Here is an 18,173-nt window from a genome sequence, read left to right as displayed (position 1 = left end):
CTGGTGCGGGCTAGAGGAGGCGTTATTCACCACAATTTTGTTCATCTTCTAATCACTAGCTATATAGGCAAGAATGCAAACGCCATTATGATATTTTGAATCCTATATTTTATTTTGTTAACACATAGTTCAGCCGGCAAACTCTGAGAGTCTCCCTCCTTTACCGCCAGTCCGTGACGTCATCGTTTCTCCCATGGATACCATTCCATTTGTCTTCCAATCCTCCGTGAGCACAGAGGTAGGACTAAAAGGTGATAGGTCTACATAGTAAAGAAATTGGTGACAAAACGAGTTCTTACCAATTTTAGGTATTTGCCATTGAACCTGCTAGATAACAAAGAAAATTATAGGAAAATGTGGGAGACCTTAAATCACAGCTCCAAGAATAGTACTTGCTGTGCAACAAATGAGGCATCATTAGAAGATTTCGTGACATTTGCTCCTCACCCATAAACTATCTGCACGCAAAGTCAAGCATAAACCTACTCATAAACGTAATCCCGATCGTAATCCTCACATCAGACTAATTCTAAAACCCTATCAAAGCCCTATAACCGTAACCCTATAAGTCCATGGAGAAAATAAGACTGGAGATATCGTCGCATGAGCAAATGCCATGTCACCCAGGAGAAAGGTTAATTCTGCTCTAACCGATGATGGGCTTACTAATGATTGTAAGAATGGTGCTCGATTAGCCTGTTTTACAATCCAAACTCTGCCTCAAATAAAACTCCTTGGTTTTTCCATTCATCAGCCTTAGAAGAGTGCAACTCTGATCTGTATTCAAGTTGACATAATATTCAGAAGTTACGGTAAGTGGAACAAGCTGAACAGCAAGAGTTCCGTTTTAATTTGACCAAAAAAAGAGGAAGTTATAGAGGAAGTTCTGAAGTTCAACACTTGTTGTTTTGTGGTCACATGATCCGTTTGTAATAACATACACATGAAAATTAAACAAGGCAATTAGGGGCTCATGTCTCATTAATTTGTACCTAAATTTAATGATTTAAGTTTTATGTTCTTGTTGATAAGTCGGTAATTAGCCTTGTAACCTCAGGTACTCTGGTACTTGTGCCGTATTTTGACTCCTGCGAGCAGCGAAGTACAGAATGTAAAACCAGTCTTACTTAGCTACATAACGATTAGTAAGAAGTGTCTGTGCTGAAGTGTTGGGCTGTTTCATCCAAAACATTTGCATTAATTTCGACGCCATCCTCATTTATCTCCTTGTCTTTTTGATTTTAATCTATTTTGGTATATCAGGCTGAAGTTGGATGCGAGTCCACTTATGCATCAATCAACGACATGAAACACGAGCAAGGTGCCGCGGCCTCTTGGGGCGCAGAAGACTGCAGCCTGCATTACACACCAATGAGCCCCATCGGGGCTCGTTTCACGAGGGTTCCTGAGCCTTTGGATGTCTATAAGAATGGCAACTTCGCCCAGGAGAACGGATACGCCGAGCCACGGGTCGCGGGGGGTGCTGCATCCCCACCTCCGTACGGAGACCAAGCGGATGGGTTCCTCTACGTTGGAATGAAGGGAGGAACGAACACCCGCAGCACAACTTACTTTTGACTTTCACTACTTTAGATATCTGTGGCATCCGAATTGCCGGAGTTGTCAATGCTAATTTCTTTTTAAGCTACACGGACCTCTGCTCAGGCCGGTCAGCCCAAAACAGTAAATTCCTTGCCTGTGGCTCTAGTGAAATGCGCTCATACCCGTGCATCAATGATAGAAAATATACAAGTAAGAGCGCCATCGTCTTGAGAAGGAGTAGTTTGCGCTGAAAGATACCCCCTAACAACAAACTTTAGTTTGATGTGCACTATTTAAGCCAGTTCGGGGTTCCACTTTGGCTCATGAGTACACACACACAAAAAGATCATTTGTACCAAAGGGTATGTTTGTTATCAAATTCGCTAGGATAAGCATCTGTCATATGTAATGATTTTTCAAGTAATCCTTATAGATGGTGCTTGCCAGCACATCCACCTGCGATAGGAAACGTGGTATTTGGCAGTATATAGAAAAAGATTGTTAATTCATTCAATGCAAATTAATGAAATAGATGCTCTCCCAAGTGTTGATTGAAGGACCATTCTGGTCACCTGGACAGCCTTTCAAAAAAAAAAAAAAATCAGTCACTGACAACTTCGTTATGCTACTGAAACCTTGCATCTGATTGGCTGAGAGCAAATTAGTTTGTCAATGAAAAAACACTAGATGAAATGCATCCTAGTCTACGCAAGTGTATATCTCTTTTGTCTGAACATGATTGATGAATTCCCTATATTGTTATGTTGGGCAAGCCTGTTGCTTTGTAAACAAGTGAAGTGCCTAACCAACTGAGAAAAAGAAAGGTCTTTGTACTCGTGTGCACATGAGCTAACTCCGAACTGGCTTAATTATTCCTTTAAGAGATAATGAATCTAGGGTAGAAACCTACAGGCTAGGTTTCAGTGAGTTTGTAACATTTTTTCCCCTTTTTTTTTCTATCTTCTTTTATGCGTATGTATATGTGGGTATCTCCGTGCCTGTGAGTGTGTGTGTATGGGGGGGTTGGGGATGGTGCAAATGGAATTTTCAATGCGTAATATTCTACCCTTCTTTTCAACATCGTACTTTGTCGCGAAGTGAATTTTTTCGGAATTAGATTCTCATTTCATTTTCGGATTAACGAATCTTCGGGATAACGAACCGTGCTTCATTTTAGGATGAACGAACCATCGGAATAGCGAACATAATTTCATTTTCGGAATTACATACCTTAGCAATAACGAATCTTCGACATAACGAATTGTAACCGTCCTCCCCCCCCCCCCCCCATTGTGTATGTGTGTGTGTGTGTGTGTGTGCGCGCGCGCGCGCGCGTGTTTGTGTCAGTTTTCAAAGATCTATCAGCTTTCTTTATACTGTATGTAATTGTTTCATGTCACAAAAAGGATGAACTTTGACGAATAATCGTCCCATTTTGGGCTCGTCATGATTGTGCAAGATAGTAGGCCTATACAAAGATGACGGTTCGTGCAATCGCTTCAGTGACCCACACATGTATTGATGTATTTGCGCAAAAGATGCGAAAGGTGTTATTCCGCACACAATCATGTGAAAATAAGGCAATCTGGGGAGGATCATCCTATTTTGAAACTTGACACTGGAACTATGATTATGCATGCATAAATGTCTATTATTACAGGGATTGCTACATTATTGCAAAGATAAGTAAATGTGTCCAAAAAAAAAAAGAAGAAAAAATGAAGTGACGCAAGTTGGATAGAATATCACTACAGGAAATATGACTCTGACCAACGTTTATTTTGCATAAATAAGTAGTTATTTTTATTACCAAATCATATACACGAACAGCATGATATGAAACAAATGGAATATCTTAAGTACAAAATGGGCACAAAAGTAATATATCATACTAACACATCGGCACTGTTGCGTGTGTAATTAGAGTGGACATAATCATGTACAAGCGTATCTTAATTTCACACTATAACATTGCATTATGTCTATATTTTGATTTTATCAATAGTATTTGAAGTAACGTTTACAACCGTTTTTTTACCCATGTGTTCTGCGAGGAAGATTCATTCCTAAAAAAAAAAAAAAAAAAAAAGATATTGACTTCTCTAAAACTCCAACATTTCGATAATCCGGTATGATAAAACTGTCACGTAGGAAACAAAGAAAGATTTGTCTACTGTGCTGGTACAATTTGTATTGTAAATATTGTACTTATTTACTATAATCAGTAGCTATATCATCATCATAATTCAATATTTCTATTACTATCATTATTATCCTTTCTTTCTTTCTTTTTTAGGTGGAAAACGTGTGATACATAGGCTCTATATTTTCGGAACGGACTAATTTCATTGTATCGATATCATTGTTCAATACCATTGCCTATCTTGATAACTAGTTAAGTCTGTTAAAGAGAAATCTAACTCTCTCTATATCTTTTATCACTATATATACGATTGTGTAGTACATGTACTCGTTTCCTGAAAAGTGGGTGGTATATATGCAGGGACATTGCATTGTAAATCTGACTGCACACATGGAAAAGTCTCATGCATTAAAGTCCAAGTAATTGGTATCAAGTAGAACATTGCACTGGGAGTACTCGAGCAAGGAAATTACCCGGTTTACACTGTAAAATAGACTGTTAAGACATAAGTGCAGTACAGTTGGGCAAAAGATGTATAGCGCAGAAAAAAAAACAACCAACGCTATAGTTATTCTATAGCACGTGACTGGAAAAGTGCAATGTTTATAGTGTAAAGAGTTGGTAGCACATATCCTGAGGAAAACACATTAAAGTCAGTACAGTATTTATCTCATGGCAAAAGATGGCGTTCACAGCTGCGCACACACCTATCATAAATTTAGGAGTAATGAATTTGAATGAGTCTATTCGTGGTCACCTATGTAACTCCATAGCACATGACGGAACTCGTGCGCTTCCTTTTGAGTAGAGCTTGAATTGTCATTGATTTATACGATTACAAATCAAACTCCTAGTATAATACGTTGCTCACGTGACGTTATTGTATTTGTGTCTGAAACTTACAATCCTCGTTAATGGAACAGTTTAGCTCAATGGACTCGATTTATATGGCTGCAGTAAAAGTACGATATTTTATGTGTGTGCATCTTTTTTTGGTTGCTTTTGCAAGTTACAGTGTAGACCACAGCGTGAAACACAGTGTATGCAAAGAAACAATGTTAATAACACTCATGGCTTCTTGCACTGTTATAAAACACCGAACATCCTCATGGTATAACCACTGTCATAATGGAGTTTTCCGTGTCCTTATTTCTGACAATTTAACGACTCATCCTGCAATGCACTGCATGAACAGAATCCCACTCCACCCTGTTCCCCCTTTTTTGTCATATTCAGCGGAACTCAACACTAGATAAAGATTCATCGTCCTGAGCAATAAAGACTTGTCTACCATGTATATCACACATTCAGCCAACGATAAACATTACTTACGCTGAACAGGCGCTGTCATTTTTGCTTCTGCAACATGTCAAGTACAATATTGCATTTCTATAGCTCCGTAAATGATAGTGAACACCTCAATCGTGTCAGTGGAATAAGAACATGTAAATATTATACGAAGTAATGGGATGGCACGAAATCCCTCCTTTCTCAGTGGCGGATCCAGAGGGGGCGCACCGGGCGCGCGCCCTCTCTTTATTATTTTTTTTCTTCTTAAAACAAAAGAAATAATCTTAACAAGAACAAAGGGGGGCGGGGGGCTCTTGCGCCCCACCTTTATGGAAATCCTGGATCCGTCCCTGTGTTGTGTCCGAAAGTTGGTAACTTTCCGAGGTACAAGCATAAAACAAATATCACAACATCACGATACCAAGTTGGCATGCCACGTTTGCAAATTAAGCCGGGAGAACTTTGACACTCTTTTTACACACACACACACACACACACACACACATACACACACACGAAACAAAAAAACATGCTTATCGGTTCTCCGTGTCTCTCTGTTCATATCTTTATCATAATCTCTTCCTTGCATTCAACTCACACTGGCCTTATTTTTCTCCTGCTCCTAATCTCTCTGAAAGTACATCTGAAGACAAGCTGTAAATGTCCGCATCGATTATCCCCCCCCCCCCATACGTAGGATAACATCAATACACTGCAAATGCTGACCCTTAGATTGGGGAACACTGTGTCAACTAAATAATACTGTGATAGCTATATTCTGCGGATGCAAGCTGATTATAATGAGCGTGGTGATGACGTTTTATATTGCAATACAGTGCACTCCCGTTATAACGAACACGGTTGTAACGAAATTCACGTTACAACGAAGCAAAAATTCAAGTCCCCAATTCATCATCTACCTTTATGTAGTTTACTGCTCGGGTATATAACGAAATTTCGATATTGCGATAGAGAACCTGTCCGTCGATACCGAGGACTTCGTTATAACGGGAGTGCACTGTACAATTACTTCTATTACAGCAGTTACTATTAACGAAGATCATGTCAATTACATGGCTACTATATAATCACTTTGCAACGCACGTTTAACGTCATGTAATGTACTTTAAAAGTATTGAGCTAGACGCATATACAATACGAGTAGCCAAACAAACAAACAAACAAACAAACAAACAAACAAACAAAAAACTAAGCTTGCGACTATGTTACGATCTTATTTTTCTCCCGCTTTGGTTGGTGTTGCCTTTTTTCATTTACTGTTTGCCCTGTACACTCACATTACCTGCAGCACAATTCATCGAATAGTACAGAATTAAGATTTCTCTCCGTAGTAACTTGATTCACGTGTACTTCCTATACAGAAGTGCTCATACGGACGTTACATGGTTTTCATAGTTCATAACAACATGAGACTGTACATAGTGATATTAAGTGCTGTGACCAGGCCTTAAGTCACGCAAAACACCTGTCACATGTTCCATTTTAAAAGGAGTCGTGTAAGGGTTAACTACCTGACACAATGGTAAATTTACATCTTAAAAACTTCCAACTGCAAGAGCAATGCTAAGAGAAGGTTGGATATATTAAGTCATCGCAAGCGAGAATCTCCTGAATCTTGTATCTCAATACACGTACAATAAGGATGGGGCTAATGGATAAGCCTATACGTCTTAAGCAATTCTACTTAAATAACTATAATGTAAGCAACTATATATATTCACATCACATGGTGCGTTTCTGATATGATGTGTAAGAATAAATAATTCGTAAAAAGTCCCTACAAGCGTATTGCACAACTGAACTACATGTATATAAATAATACGAACTGAAACACATACGAGGCACGATTTTTGACACAACAGCTGAAGATTAAGACACGGTACAAAGTAGCATATTATAGCATAACTCTTCTCCTTATCTCCTGCACATGCGTGCTATTTTTTTTTTAGGCAACTGAAAAAAAAAAACTTAGAAAACCATAATAATACATGCATTGTAAACTAGGATAATGAGCAACGCAGAGGGAATATTTCGTCATCATCCAGTATAGATGTAAAAAATGCAGATACGCAGAGCATGAACTATCCCTGCATATCATATCAATACGGAATTTACATACAGAAGTCGACGCAGATAGATCTGAAACAAACAAACAAACAAGCAAACAAACAAGCACACGAACAAACACGCAAACAAACATTACAAATCTCTTTTGAACCAATGGAGGGTAACGAAATTTTCTACAGCTTCAAAAGAGTGATCACACAATTTGTGTCCCCGAGAAAAACATGCTTTTTGCAAATTACATCAAAAACAATAAAGTAATAAACGGGGAACAGGTTTCAAATCGAAAGAAAATTAAACAGTTTTGGAAATCACGCTCTTATTCCGCATATAGTCACATGTGACGATAACACTCAATAGGCGATATTCGACTCCATATTCATGTCGTCTTTGAAAAAGACGGGGAAAGAAATCATACAAATAGGAAAGTGAAAGCTGCATCAATATCGGTTCAAAAGAGGAATGCGGGACTCGAAATATTTTCGAAGATAATCAATAACAATGACACAGGTCTATGAAGTCAGGTATATGCACAAAAAATGAGAAGATATAAAGTCTCCTATATGCATGCACACAAGCCTTTACTAAATTTCCTTATCCATACTAATCCAAGAAGAAAGAAACGCTTTCCTATGTTTTTCTACTTCTAAGACCAACGTTTATTGCGGCTTTTTTGTGCTGTATTCTTAAGTTCCCTCGTGTGACGCTATTCCAATTTGTCCGTTTGAGGTCGCTACTGGCCAAATAAAACAATACATCGTCTTGTTTCACCACATTTTCTATGATCACGCAGTACTAGTGACAACGCAAGGTAGAATTGAAACCGCATCACTCTACTCAGGCTTATAGACACTGTGCTTTCACACTGAGAAACGCTGAGACACACATGCGTCACAAGTACCTAATACTGCGCAATACTCTGCGTTCTGTGGAAGCGTGTGAAACCGAAGACTGAGCCTCCACTCTGAGAACAATTCACACACTTTTTTTTTAAAGTTGCATATCATAATTTTCCACATACCCTTCAAACAGTCACAGACAAGCACTTCTGTCCTCTCAATCAATATACCAGTTTACTACATACATGATTCATAACTATAAAGACGTGTTACCCGGTAAGTGGCGTTAGGGCGTTGTACCTGACAACCACAAAGTACAGTGACCGAAGGCTTGCCTTACAAGCAAATAACTAGTGGGCCAGACTGAAGTTCAAAGGCGTATAATGTGTGTTCGTAAACAGCAATAGGTGAGACAAATGATGAGTCTGATCGCAAACGAGTTAAGCGCCATTTTCAATCACCTTAAATCAAGTCCGTCATCAGATAGAGCAAAATAAAATCTTTTCAATGATACCTCACTAGTTGCATAACAAGAAATATTCTTCAGTAAAACTATTCCATATTTGAAGAGCTTGCTTCTAAAAGGCGCTAAATCCACTGAAAAATGATGGATTTAGCGCCTTTTGGAAGCAAGCTCTCCATTTTCTTCTTAAATATCTTAAATTGACAAAAATGGAGTTAACTCGTTTTGCAAATGAAACGCCTCATCTTGATCCCTATCATGTCTTCAGAGAGGAAAATACATATCCTATATTCTGAAATCACTATTATACTGGCCTTATATATTTTCATAGAGTGTTCTTATGTGCCAGATGTAACACGTTCCTGCTACATCTCAATGATATTCATATAAGGATAATTATTATCAGCCACATGCTGCTACTTCGAAGGTTTGAGCAGAATCGTCCTCGCACAATCGTTGAGTAAATAAAGGTCGTTCCCTTCCCGAGTTCGCGGTTGTCGAAGCAAGTACGCACGACCACGAAAATTCATGTAAGGAACACCAGGAAGTAAATCTATATTGTGAAGTCACTCCTATATTCCGTGAGGAACATTACGAGCTAATGACTTCACCATTACGTCACACACCAGCTTTATTATACTATGTTTCAATTCGATGTTCTACTAGCAAGTCGTAGTCGACTGGGATGCCTCCGCTTTTAATACAAGCACTACATATCCGCTTTAAGTACAAGGGCCTTCATTTACAAATTTTGATGTAGTTCATTGAGCTCGACCCCTAATCGAGGATTGATTCTAAACCTTATCTGCACTCATAAAAAACAACAACTTCCCGATTTGTTTTTAGACATTGCTTAAATCATATCAACTTTGTTTTTTCCTTACCTATGTACTAAATATCATGTGCATAAATTCTGCATAATTACAATTTTGCCGACACTCTGCTATAATTTGTTACATGTTATTGATGATGGAAGTGCAGAAATAAAACTATGAAATGAACGTCTAGGCCAGAAAATGGAACTTTAGCTAAATATTAGTGACCTTTGACCTTGATCTTTCCCGTATGAATTTCAGATGGCTAATAGCTCATTCATAACTATCCTTTCTATAACACGCACTTGTTGTGACCAGAAATTACACTTTAAACGACATAACAGTGACCTTTGAACTTGAACATGACCTTTCATGAATAACGTGTCCTTGTCCATTGTTTGTCTATTGACCTCTACCCTTTCTGACCATTACCATTTTACGCATGGACATTCCTCGCTGAAGTAAAAGCTGGAATTGACCCTTTTTTTCAGGTAAAACGTGACCGTGACTTTGAACAGTGACCTTTCACAACAATCAAGCTTTGAGTATAATATTGTTTATTCATTTTTACCTTGCCATTTTTATGATATCATATCACTACTTGATATACATTGATGGAGTTAAAGCTGTAAAAGCCATGCTGTCTCGCCAATTTTCAGTGACTTTTGACCTTTGACCGTGATGGTGTGTTGCAAATGATTAATCTGTATATCTACGAAAAACGTGAACAAAAATGGGCCGCGCATGAAGGGAATCCACAAAACAGTATTTCGTATGAGATCTGGGTGGGAGGGCCAGATAGACGGACAACTCGAAAACAGAATGCTTCTACACTCTAAGAAAAATAAATTCAACTTTGCACCTTCACCAGTGTAATTACATTGGGAGCACCGTGACCTTTACGGGTTTAACTTCGCACTTTTTAGATCATAAAGGTGCAACGGTGCACCTTTCAAAGGGCTCCCACTGTGGCACTGGTCTGAAAGGTGCAAAGTTGTGCCTGTAGGTGCTCCCGCCATGACACGTACTGGTAAAGGGGCAAAGTATACGAGTGCAGCACCCTTCGAGGCGGAGGCATCAAGTCAGAACGTGACAGACGCTTGTAAACCCACCAATGCCCTTCTTATAGCGACTGACCACAGTGCACACACTCGAATAAGAAGAACCTTACATCGTTTCTAGTAAGTGGTGCACGTACAAGTCTATCACCTAATTATGTTTGGGAATATTATGCTCCTGTCTTGACTGTAAGCTAGCAACGTATAAATGTCTTCTTGCAAAATTGTGAACACACTAACGCCGATGAACGCACAATGTTCAGCAGCTATAAGGTCAACGAACGTCTTGTCTGCGAAGTTGTGACCCTACGGTACATTATGTCACATTTGTATAGTCGGCAACACACAATTGTTTGTCTAATAATGACTTTCTCTTTTTCTGGCTGACTAAAGACACGGAAGATTTCATGCATACTCCCCCCAAAAAATCGACAAATTCATGTTAAATAACATATTTAGGAAATACAACAACCCACAACCCTGCCCTGACGAAAATCACTGTGATGGAATGTCTCTTTACGATAACGCAAATATCGTACATTATAGTAACGGTACCGTAATAAAAATGGTGATAATGATGATGATAATAATGAGTATGATCAAATAACATTAACATAAATAATAATGATAATAAAAACTAATAATAAAACTTAATATAGTAATTATGATCATCATTGAACATCAACGCGGTAGTACACAATATGGTACTGGACATGGTTGAGGAACAAACTACTACTCAGTATTCAGAAAATAACTTGCTGCGATTTTACTGCAATTGAACACATTGGTTCTGGTATCATTGCCGCGACGTGAATGTACAGAGAATGCGAGATTGTTAATACGCAGACACACACACACAGTCATGTAGCGCACAATTCAAATCTGCACTACTTGAAGAGAATGGCTGATTTTCCATGACTACTGACACTTCGTAATGTATCGACGAAACGGATGCATACTTAAAGATATTCATGAATGATATTCATATTCACTTCACGCTGGGGATACTTTTTTTTTCCCATAAGGAATAAATAATTTGGCTGGATTACGCGTCAATTCGACATGTCCACTGATGCAACTTGACACGCTTAAAACTATGTTCGGGGTCATTCTGTAATAGACATGAGTCTTACATTATAATCATGCTGATATGTTGATAATCAAAAAACAAACTGACAAAAAAGATACGAAAACAAAAACAATACACCAACACAAAAAGGTAGAACTAGACTGCGTCGCAGACCTACTACATCATGCTGATGTTTACATTAACAATAATTATATCAACGATTTTCCAATTCTCTGCTCCTCTCCGCTATTTGAGATTAACCCTTTGAGTGTTTTTAGTGCTGATAGGACAGAGAAATCCCATAGTGTTTTACACACTCTTCAAGGCTTCCGGCACATAACGGGTTAAGTAAAGATTGCTTTCTCCGTCGTTCCTCGTTGGTTTTCAGTACATGGTGTAATACTCCGTCGATCCATGAATTTCTTGTAGGTCTGATGCTCGGCCACGTTGTTCTCCACACGCTCTACTACGTACACCTCAACGGAGCCCTTTCAATCAGTTCAACCACCTGTTGCGATTGATTCGAGCGTATTATGTCGAGAACTCGGGTGATGCGGGGCAATGCTGTTTTTAAGCAGACAACACATTAAAAGTCATCGCGCACGACAACTTCAGCTTTATATACTCATCTCGTTTTACCATTAAATCCAGAGGGTGCACACACAGGGACAGTCAGTCGAAATGCCACGTATTGTCCACGGTATATGACATAATTCCCCCAAAAATAAATAAAGGCAAGAGGCGTTACTCGGCACGGCAAGCACAAACTGTCGTCAGGCCAATTATGTGGATCACCTTCATGCAGTCGTTCATGCGTCGTGCCGAACGAAATTGTGGACCGTGTCGAACAAGTTACCAAGGCCCTGGAGAATACTGTTGAGCGGTCCCTGCCTTACAGGGGGACGCGGCATGATTACTTCGTCTGCTGTCGCGTCCTTAACCATTGTTTCGTCGACTTGCACCCAGCTTGTTTCAAACTGATTAGATTGTTCCAATGTTCCTGCTGTGGAAGAGAGTTGAAACAGAGGGTGCTCTAATGAATACTCTCCTACAAGTCCTCGCCACGTTCTAGTTGGCGTGAGCAAGTCATAACCTGGCGAAAAAACCGATGGAGCGGGTTTTGACAAAATGGAAGCTATAATGAATTAAGCGCCAGGGATTTTGAACATTAGACACATTTCGATGAAGCAGTAATAGTTGGAACACTTGAGCAAAATGACGAAGGTGTTCACAAGTCATGATCACCTTTCAAGTTTCCCAGTGACCTGTACCTAGGGCTAATTTGCATGTAGATTTGAACTGGCAACAATGAGTTTTGGGAAAGGACTTGCAGGTGCTAATCCTTGACATTATTCAACATGATTTCTGTGAAATTTTTGAGCACAGAATAATCTGAGAATTGCGAAGTAAAGACATCTCTACATGGTTTAATGTATTTTCTACAGCCAATCTCGCTATTAGGTGAAAGTATCGGAAACTTTAAAATTCTATAACTTTCTACTTTGGTTAGATTTGACAACAAGTTAGAAAACAACAACAACAACAACAAATCTACTCTATGTTCAAAGCAGAGGAAAAAGTGACAGTTCCACGTATATCGAACAAAAATATGAGGAATACTATGTGGAGTATAAGTTCTACACTTCATTCTTCGACAAGAATCTAAGAGAAATTTTTTGGGAGGTAGATATAGCAGTTGGGTTATTGACACAGAGAGTGATTCATAATAGTTAACCGATAAGAGCTGTAAAGTGAGTACATCTGTATAGTATGTAATATTCCTTAACTTACTGGAATAGAGGACTGATAGCAATATGTCCTTTGCAATAGACATATTGATCTTATTCCATGACCCTCAGAAATTGTCGGGATCCCAATTTCATGATTTCGTAAAGGGTGTTAGGTGTTTGACTGTACCCTTCTCATCAAAGGCAATTTCAACACCGAGTATAGATTCCCTTTATGAAAAATCACACGATTCCGAGATTCATGAAGGCGCTGTCGGGTAATTTTGACGCCTCACGCACTTGTCATGTTCAAAATGTCCAACCAAATTCAAATAATTTATCTTCTAAGGTGAATAATTATATGTCGAAAATCATCTATCAATCTAAGGTCATCTATTTATTTGGCCTTTTATTTGGCCTTTGTTTCTGGCTGGTATAGCGTACATCGAATCATGAACAACTTTTGACCCTTTACAGATATGCGCCAGGGATTGACGGAGGGTAGGTAGCTTTATATCATCGCTTTGGCTGTGAAGATGGCTGCAATCACCTCACCAGTACCGTATATACGGCACTGCACCTCGCCAAGGAACAGCGCCCCCTCGAATCAAGGTTCCGTGTGCCTTTAATGTCCTACTCGTGTCACGACATGGGTTGATACTAGGGAGCTTTAGATTTTGACGCGCGGACGTTTGAGCCGACGCTTACGCTGGACGTTCTCCTCTCCTTGCGTCGTGTGGAAAAGTAGCTATAGATTACGCTGGGACGCAACGTATAAAAAATAAAATCGCGCCCCTATGTGATCAGTGCATGAAGAAGCTCTCTACGTCGCAAATTGTGCGGACGTGAAAATAGCCCAGTACGCGTAGTGAAAAACTCAGGCGACGCAAGCTAAAAATAGATTGACTTGACGCGCGCTATATACTGCGCACGCTCAGAACATGTTTTTTTTTTTTTTTTTTTTTCCTTTGAACGTCCGCGCGTCAAAATCTAAAGCTCCTTATGAGCAGGGGGAAGGGGGTCGGTACAATACCTCTCGAGCTTGACTGGCTGTTGAGAAGCTCTTCTGTCACTTCTTGCTCCTCCCAGCTGCACGTGCTCTTTCTCTCACTGTCTTCTGAAAGTTAAAGGGATGATATAGTTTTGGTTGAGATGGGGCTCCAGGTTTCCAACTTTCTTTGTGTGTGAGATAATTAGAATCATCTTTTAAAGTATTAAAGAGCACACAATTTTAAAGGGATCCAAAGCGTATTTGAACAAAATTTGTTTTGAAATGGCTGAGATATCCAAAAACAAACACATCTATCATTAGGACCACTTTCCTTTAATTCGTATCTGGATATCTCAGCCATTTCAAAACAAAATTTACAAAAGGTTTACGTATAGGTCATTGATTTAATCATGACGATGCTCTGACATCATCACCTCGTATAATTTGAATATGTGGTTGCCAATGATATAATCATTTTATGAGAATCATGAAACTTCCAAATTCAAATGTTTTGTCATCAAAAATCCGATTTTTATAAAGCCTCTACCATTACTATATTAGATTAGAGTTTGCATTTATTAATCATGACAGTTAACTTGAACATGTTGTGGTATTGCATATCATAACATTTAACCTTATCACGTCCAAACATTATCGGAAAACTCCCAAACTGAAGCCAACTGACCCTCATTATTCTCCACATCGATTTCCGGTTCCGGTGCGTTGACAGTCTGCGTGCCTTCGCTCTGTGTCGGTGTCTCCTCCTCCTCCTCCTCCTGAGGTTCTTTCGTGGGCACTACAACTGTAGATAGAGAAGTTCATTTCATTTCATTCATTTCATTTATTTTCACTTAATAAAACATGCATACATAAAAATGTGACAATAGTATAACAAGTATAACATGAAAAGTAACAAAATAGACAAACAAGCAAACAAACAACCAAAGTTATCAAGTGAAGGGGTTAATGAGAAGGCGCTGGGCCTTATTTAAAACTAACCCCGGGAAAGTAAATACAGTGTATTGTCTCTTCTTTCTACAAACTATATAACCAGTAACTGAAAAAAAAAATCAGCACACGCGCGCATATTCGCATACATACGTACACATACACAAACAAAACATACACAAGCACATTAACAATACACAAGATGCCATTTACACAAACACACCACTGTCATGCTCCTCTACTATTAATTCAGAATGATATTGAGTAATTCCAGAATACTTTTCAAGTAAAATACGCTTGAAAGCTTTCTTAAAACTTATTACTGTCTTCTTACATTTCACATCAGAGTGTACAGAATTCCAGATTTGCGGGCCTTGAAAGAATATTGACTGTTTGTAAGAGGATGTACGAATCAGAGGCAAGTAAAAATTTTTACAATTTCTTGTGCCATAATTATGATTATCTTTGTTTGATTTAAAATACCCAAGTTGTGATACAGGTAAAATATCATTATAACATATGTACATATATATTGCACTCTGTAATAAATACATATCATACACAGTTAAAATAGACAAAGAAGAAATTTGGCAAGGAGGGCGCCCTATACAGTGAATGCGAGACTATTCTAATAGCTCGCTTTTGTAATTTAAACAGTCTCTGCATATTATGCACGCTAGATTTCCCCCATGCTAAAATACAATAATTCAAATGTGGTAAACAGACAACAGAGGGCGCTCAAATTAATTCCAATAATCTGCAACCTGTCATCGTAGTGTTTTAAAGGTATTGTTTACCATTGGAAACTGTGATTTAAAAATGTTATCGCATTTCATGCATTTATGTGGGTCAGGTGTACCACAAGACATCCTACCATATACAAAATTTGTAATGAAGCCTAAATGATAAGGAGATATCACTATTTTTTCTCAATAAACCATAACTGTAGATGATTTATTCTACAAACAATAGTATATAATAACTATTTCTCATATTTTGTATATCTAACAATATCAAACATTGATTATACTGATTAATATTTTTACATTGGATGTTTCTATCCCTAACTCAAATTTTAGAACTATTTTGAAACACTGAAGCTGAGATTTTGTTTCATCGGCAAATGGTAAATAATGCCTTTAATGTGCTGTGTAAAATAGGTGCCATAGTGAGAAGGTGTGGCCGCGAAAAACAGACAATGCTTGGGAATAATAGCATCTTGCGAAAAATAATTCCAATCATAGCAACCCCACCGGTAACATTGCTAATGTTTACCACCAGGTATCCTCTAAGTATACGTTATCATCGTGTGACCGGAAGAGGAACAAGGGGGGGGGGGGGGGAAGCTGAGAGAGAAAGAGAGAGACAGAGACGGAGAGATGGAGGCAGACAGAAAACAATGTGGCTCGTCAGTCACATGCGCGTTCATGTATAGTCTTGGTTCAAGGCATTTCCCAACCCTATAACCGGGGATATGGACCTTTCTTCCTCCTACACTAATATAGACCGGGGGCCCAGAAGATTTATTCAGCTGAAAAGGGTCACACTTTTCGATGGTCTCATCAAAGGATGTGGCCAAGGGTCAATGAAATGAATTGCTGGCAAGTCACATCCTGTACCGTAAGCCTAGGGGCCACAAAAAGGGGCCCCGAAAATGGATTTATTCAGCCCAAGGGGGTCACGGACAAAAGTTGGTGGATATTGTTCCTTTGGGTGTACATATCATGAAAACAGCAATGCCAGCTATTGTCCTGTACGGGGCCCCAGACAGTAGCCTCAAAGGGCCCCAGAAATATGGTGTTATTCAGCTGAGAAGGGTCACGGCTAATTTCTTTTGCAATGGAAGTAGTTCCCATCAAAGATAGCCAAAACACCAATGCCAGCTATTTTATCCCGTACGGGGCCCCAGACAGTAGCCCCAAAGTGCCCCACCCCCTATAGGCCCTACATACAAACACACACAAACATTGATTTTATTCAGCTGAAAAGAGTCACAGCTAATTTCTTTTGCAATGGAAGGAGTACCCATCAGAGATATCCAAAACACCAAAGCCAGCTATTTTATCCTGTACGGGGCCCAGACAGTAGCCCCAAAGTGCCCCCCCCCCCCCCCCACACACACACACACATTAGTTTCATTCAGCTAAAAAGGGTCACGGCTAATTTCTTTTGCAATGGAAGTAGTACCCATCAGAGATATCCAAAATACCAAAGCCAGTTATTCTATCCAGCACGCGGCCCCAGACAGTAGCCCCAAATTGCCCCCTCTCCCCCTCCCTCCCCCCCCCCCCCCCCCAACACACACACATTGATTTTATTCAGCTGAAAAGGGTCACGGCTAATTTCTTTTGCAATGGAAGTAGTACCCATCAGAGATATCCAAAATACCAAAGCCAGCTATTTTATCCTGCACGGGGCCCCAGTCAGTAGCCCCAAATTCTCCCTCCCCCCCCCCCCCCCACACACACACATTGATTTTATTCAGCTGAAAAGGGTCATGGCTACTTTCTTTTGCAATCGGAAATAGTACTCATCAGAGATATCCAAAACACTAAAGCCAGTTATTTTATCCTGTACGGGGCCCCAGACAGTAGCCCCAAAGTGCCCCCTACACACACACACACACACACACACACACACACACACACACACACACACACACACACACATTAGTTTCATTCAGCTGAAAAGGGTCACGGCTCATTTCTTTTGCAATGGAAGTAGTACCCATCAGAGATATCCAAAATACCAAAGCCAGTTATTTTATCCTGTACGGGGCCCCAGACAGTAGCCCCAAAGACGGGTAATTTCTTTTGCACTGGAAGAAGTACCTATCAGAGATATTCAACACACCAAGGCCAGTTATTTTATCCTGTACGGAGCCCCAGACAGTAGCTCCACAGTGTCCCATCCATTATACATGTACTGTGAATCAGCTGAAAAGGTCTTATAAATTCTTATGTAATGTAAATATCAGGGCCTACTAAACAGAGATATCAAAAACACCAAAAGCAGGTCATCTTATCCTGTATACGGGGTCCTATAGGTTACAGTAGCAAAACCCCCAAGAAATTTGCAAAGGAAGCATACTTCTGTATAGTGCACAACCGAGATGACCATATTACGAAAACCAGTCATTTCATCCTGTACTGGGCCCGGTACAGTAGCCATAAAGTGCTCCTCCCCCACATAATTATTATGAC

General features: G+C 39.5%; 2 protein-coding genes across 2 annotated transcripts in view; one reads left to right on the top strand and one right to left on the bottom strand.

The window, feature by feature from the left end:
* Positions 1-148: 148 nt before the first annotated feature.
* On the top strand, positions 149-1,601 carry LOC140229489 (uncharacterized). The gene is made up of 2 exons (XM_072309742.1): positions 149-238; positions 1,264-1,601. The coding sequence occupies exons 1-2, from the start codon at positions 194-196 to the stop codon at positions 1,576-1,578; spliced, it is 360 nt and encodes a 119-aa protein (XP_072165843.1). The 5' UTR covers positions 149-193; the 3' UTR covers positions 1,579-1,601.
* A 10,512-nt stretch (positions 1,602-12,113) lies between these two features.
* The window catches only part of LOC140229665 (uncharacterized), a 49,233-nt gene continuing 43,173 nt past the window's right edge, over positions 12,114-18,173 (bottom strand). Inside the window, exons 5-7 of the mRNA XM_072309909.1 lie at positions 14,708-14,824; positions 14,065-14,148; positions 12,114-12,307 (exon numbers count right to left, since the gene is read on the bottom strand). Coding sequence (XP_072166010.1) covers positions 12,114-12,307; positions 14,065-14,148; positions 14,708-14,824 — 395 coding nt within the window. The remainder of the gene's footprint in view (positions 12,308-14,064; positions 14,149-14,707; positions 14,825-18,173) is intronic.

The sequence above is a fragment of the Diadema setosum genome, chromosome 6 (assembly GCF_964275005.1).
Source record: "Diadema setosum chromosome 6, eeDiaSeto1, whole genome shotgun sequence".
NCBI classification, from domain to species: domain Eukaryota; kingdom Metazoa; phylum Echinodermata; class Echinoidea; order Diadematoida; family Diadematidae; genus Diadema; species Diadema setosum.
Note: the sequence above shows the minus strand (reverse complement) of the source record. Positions and strands in the feature narration are given on the sequence as shown.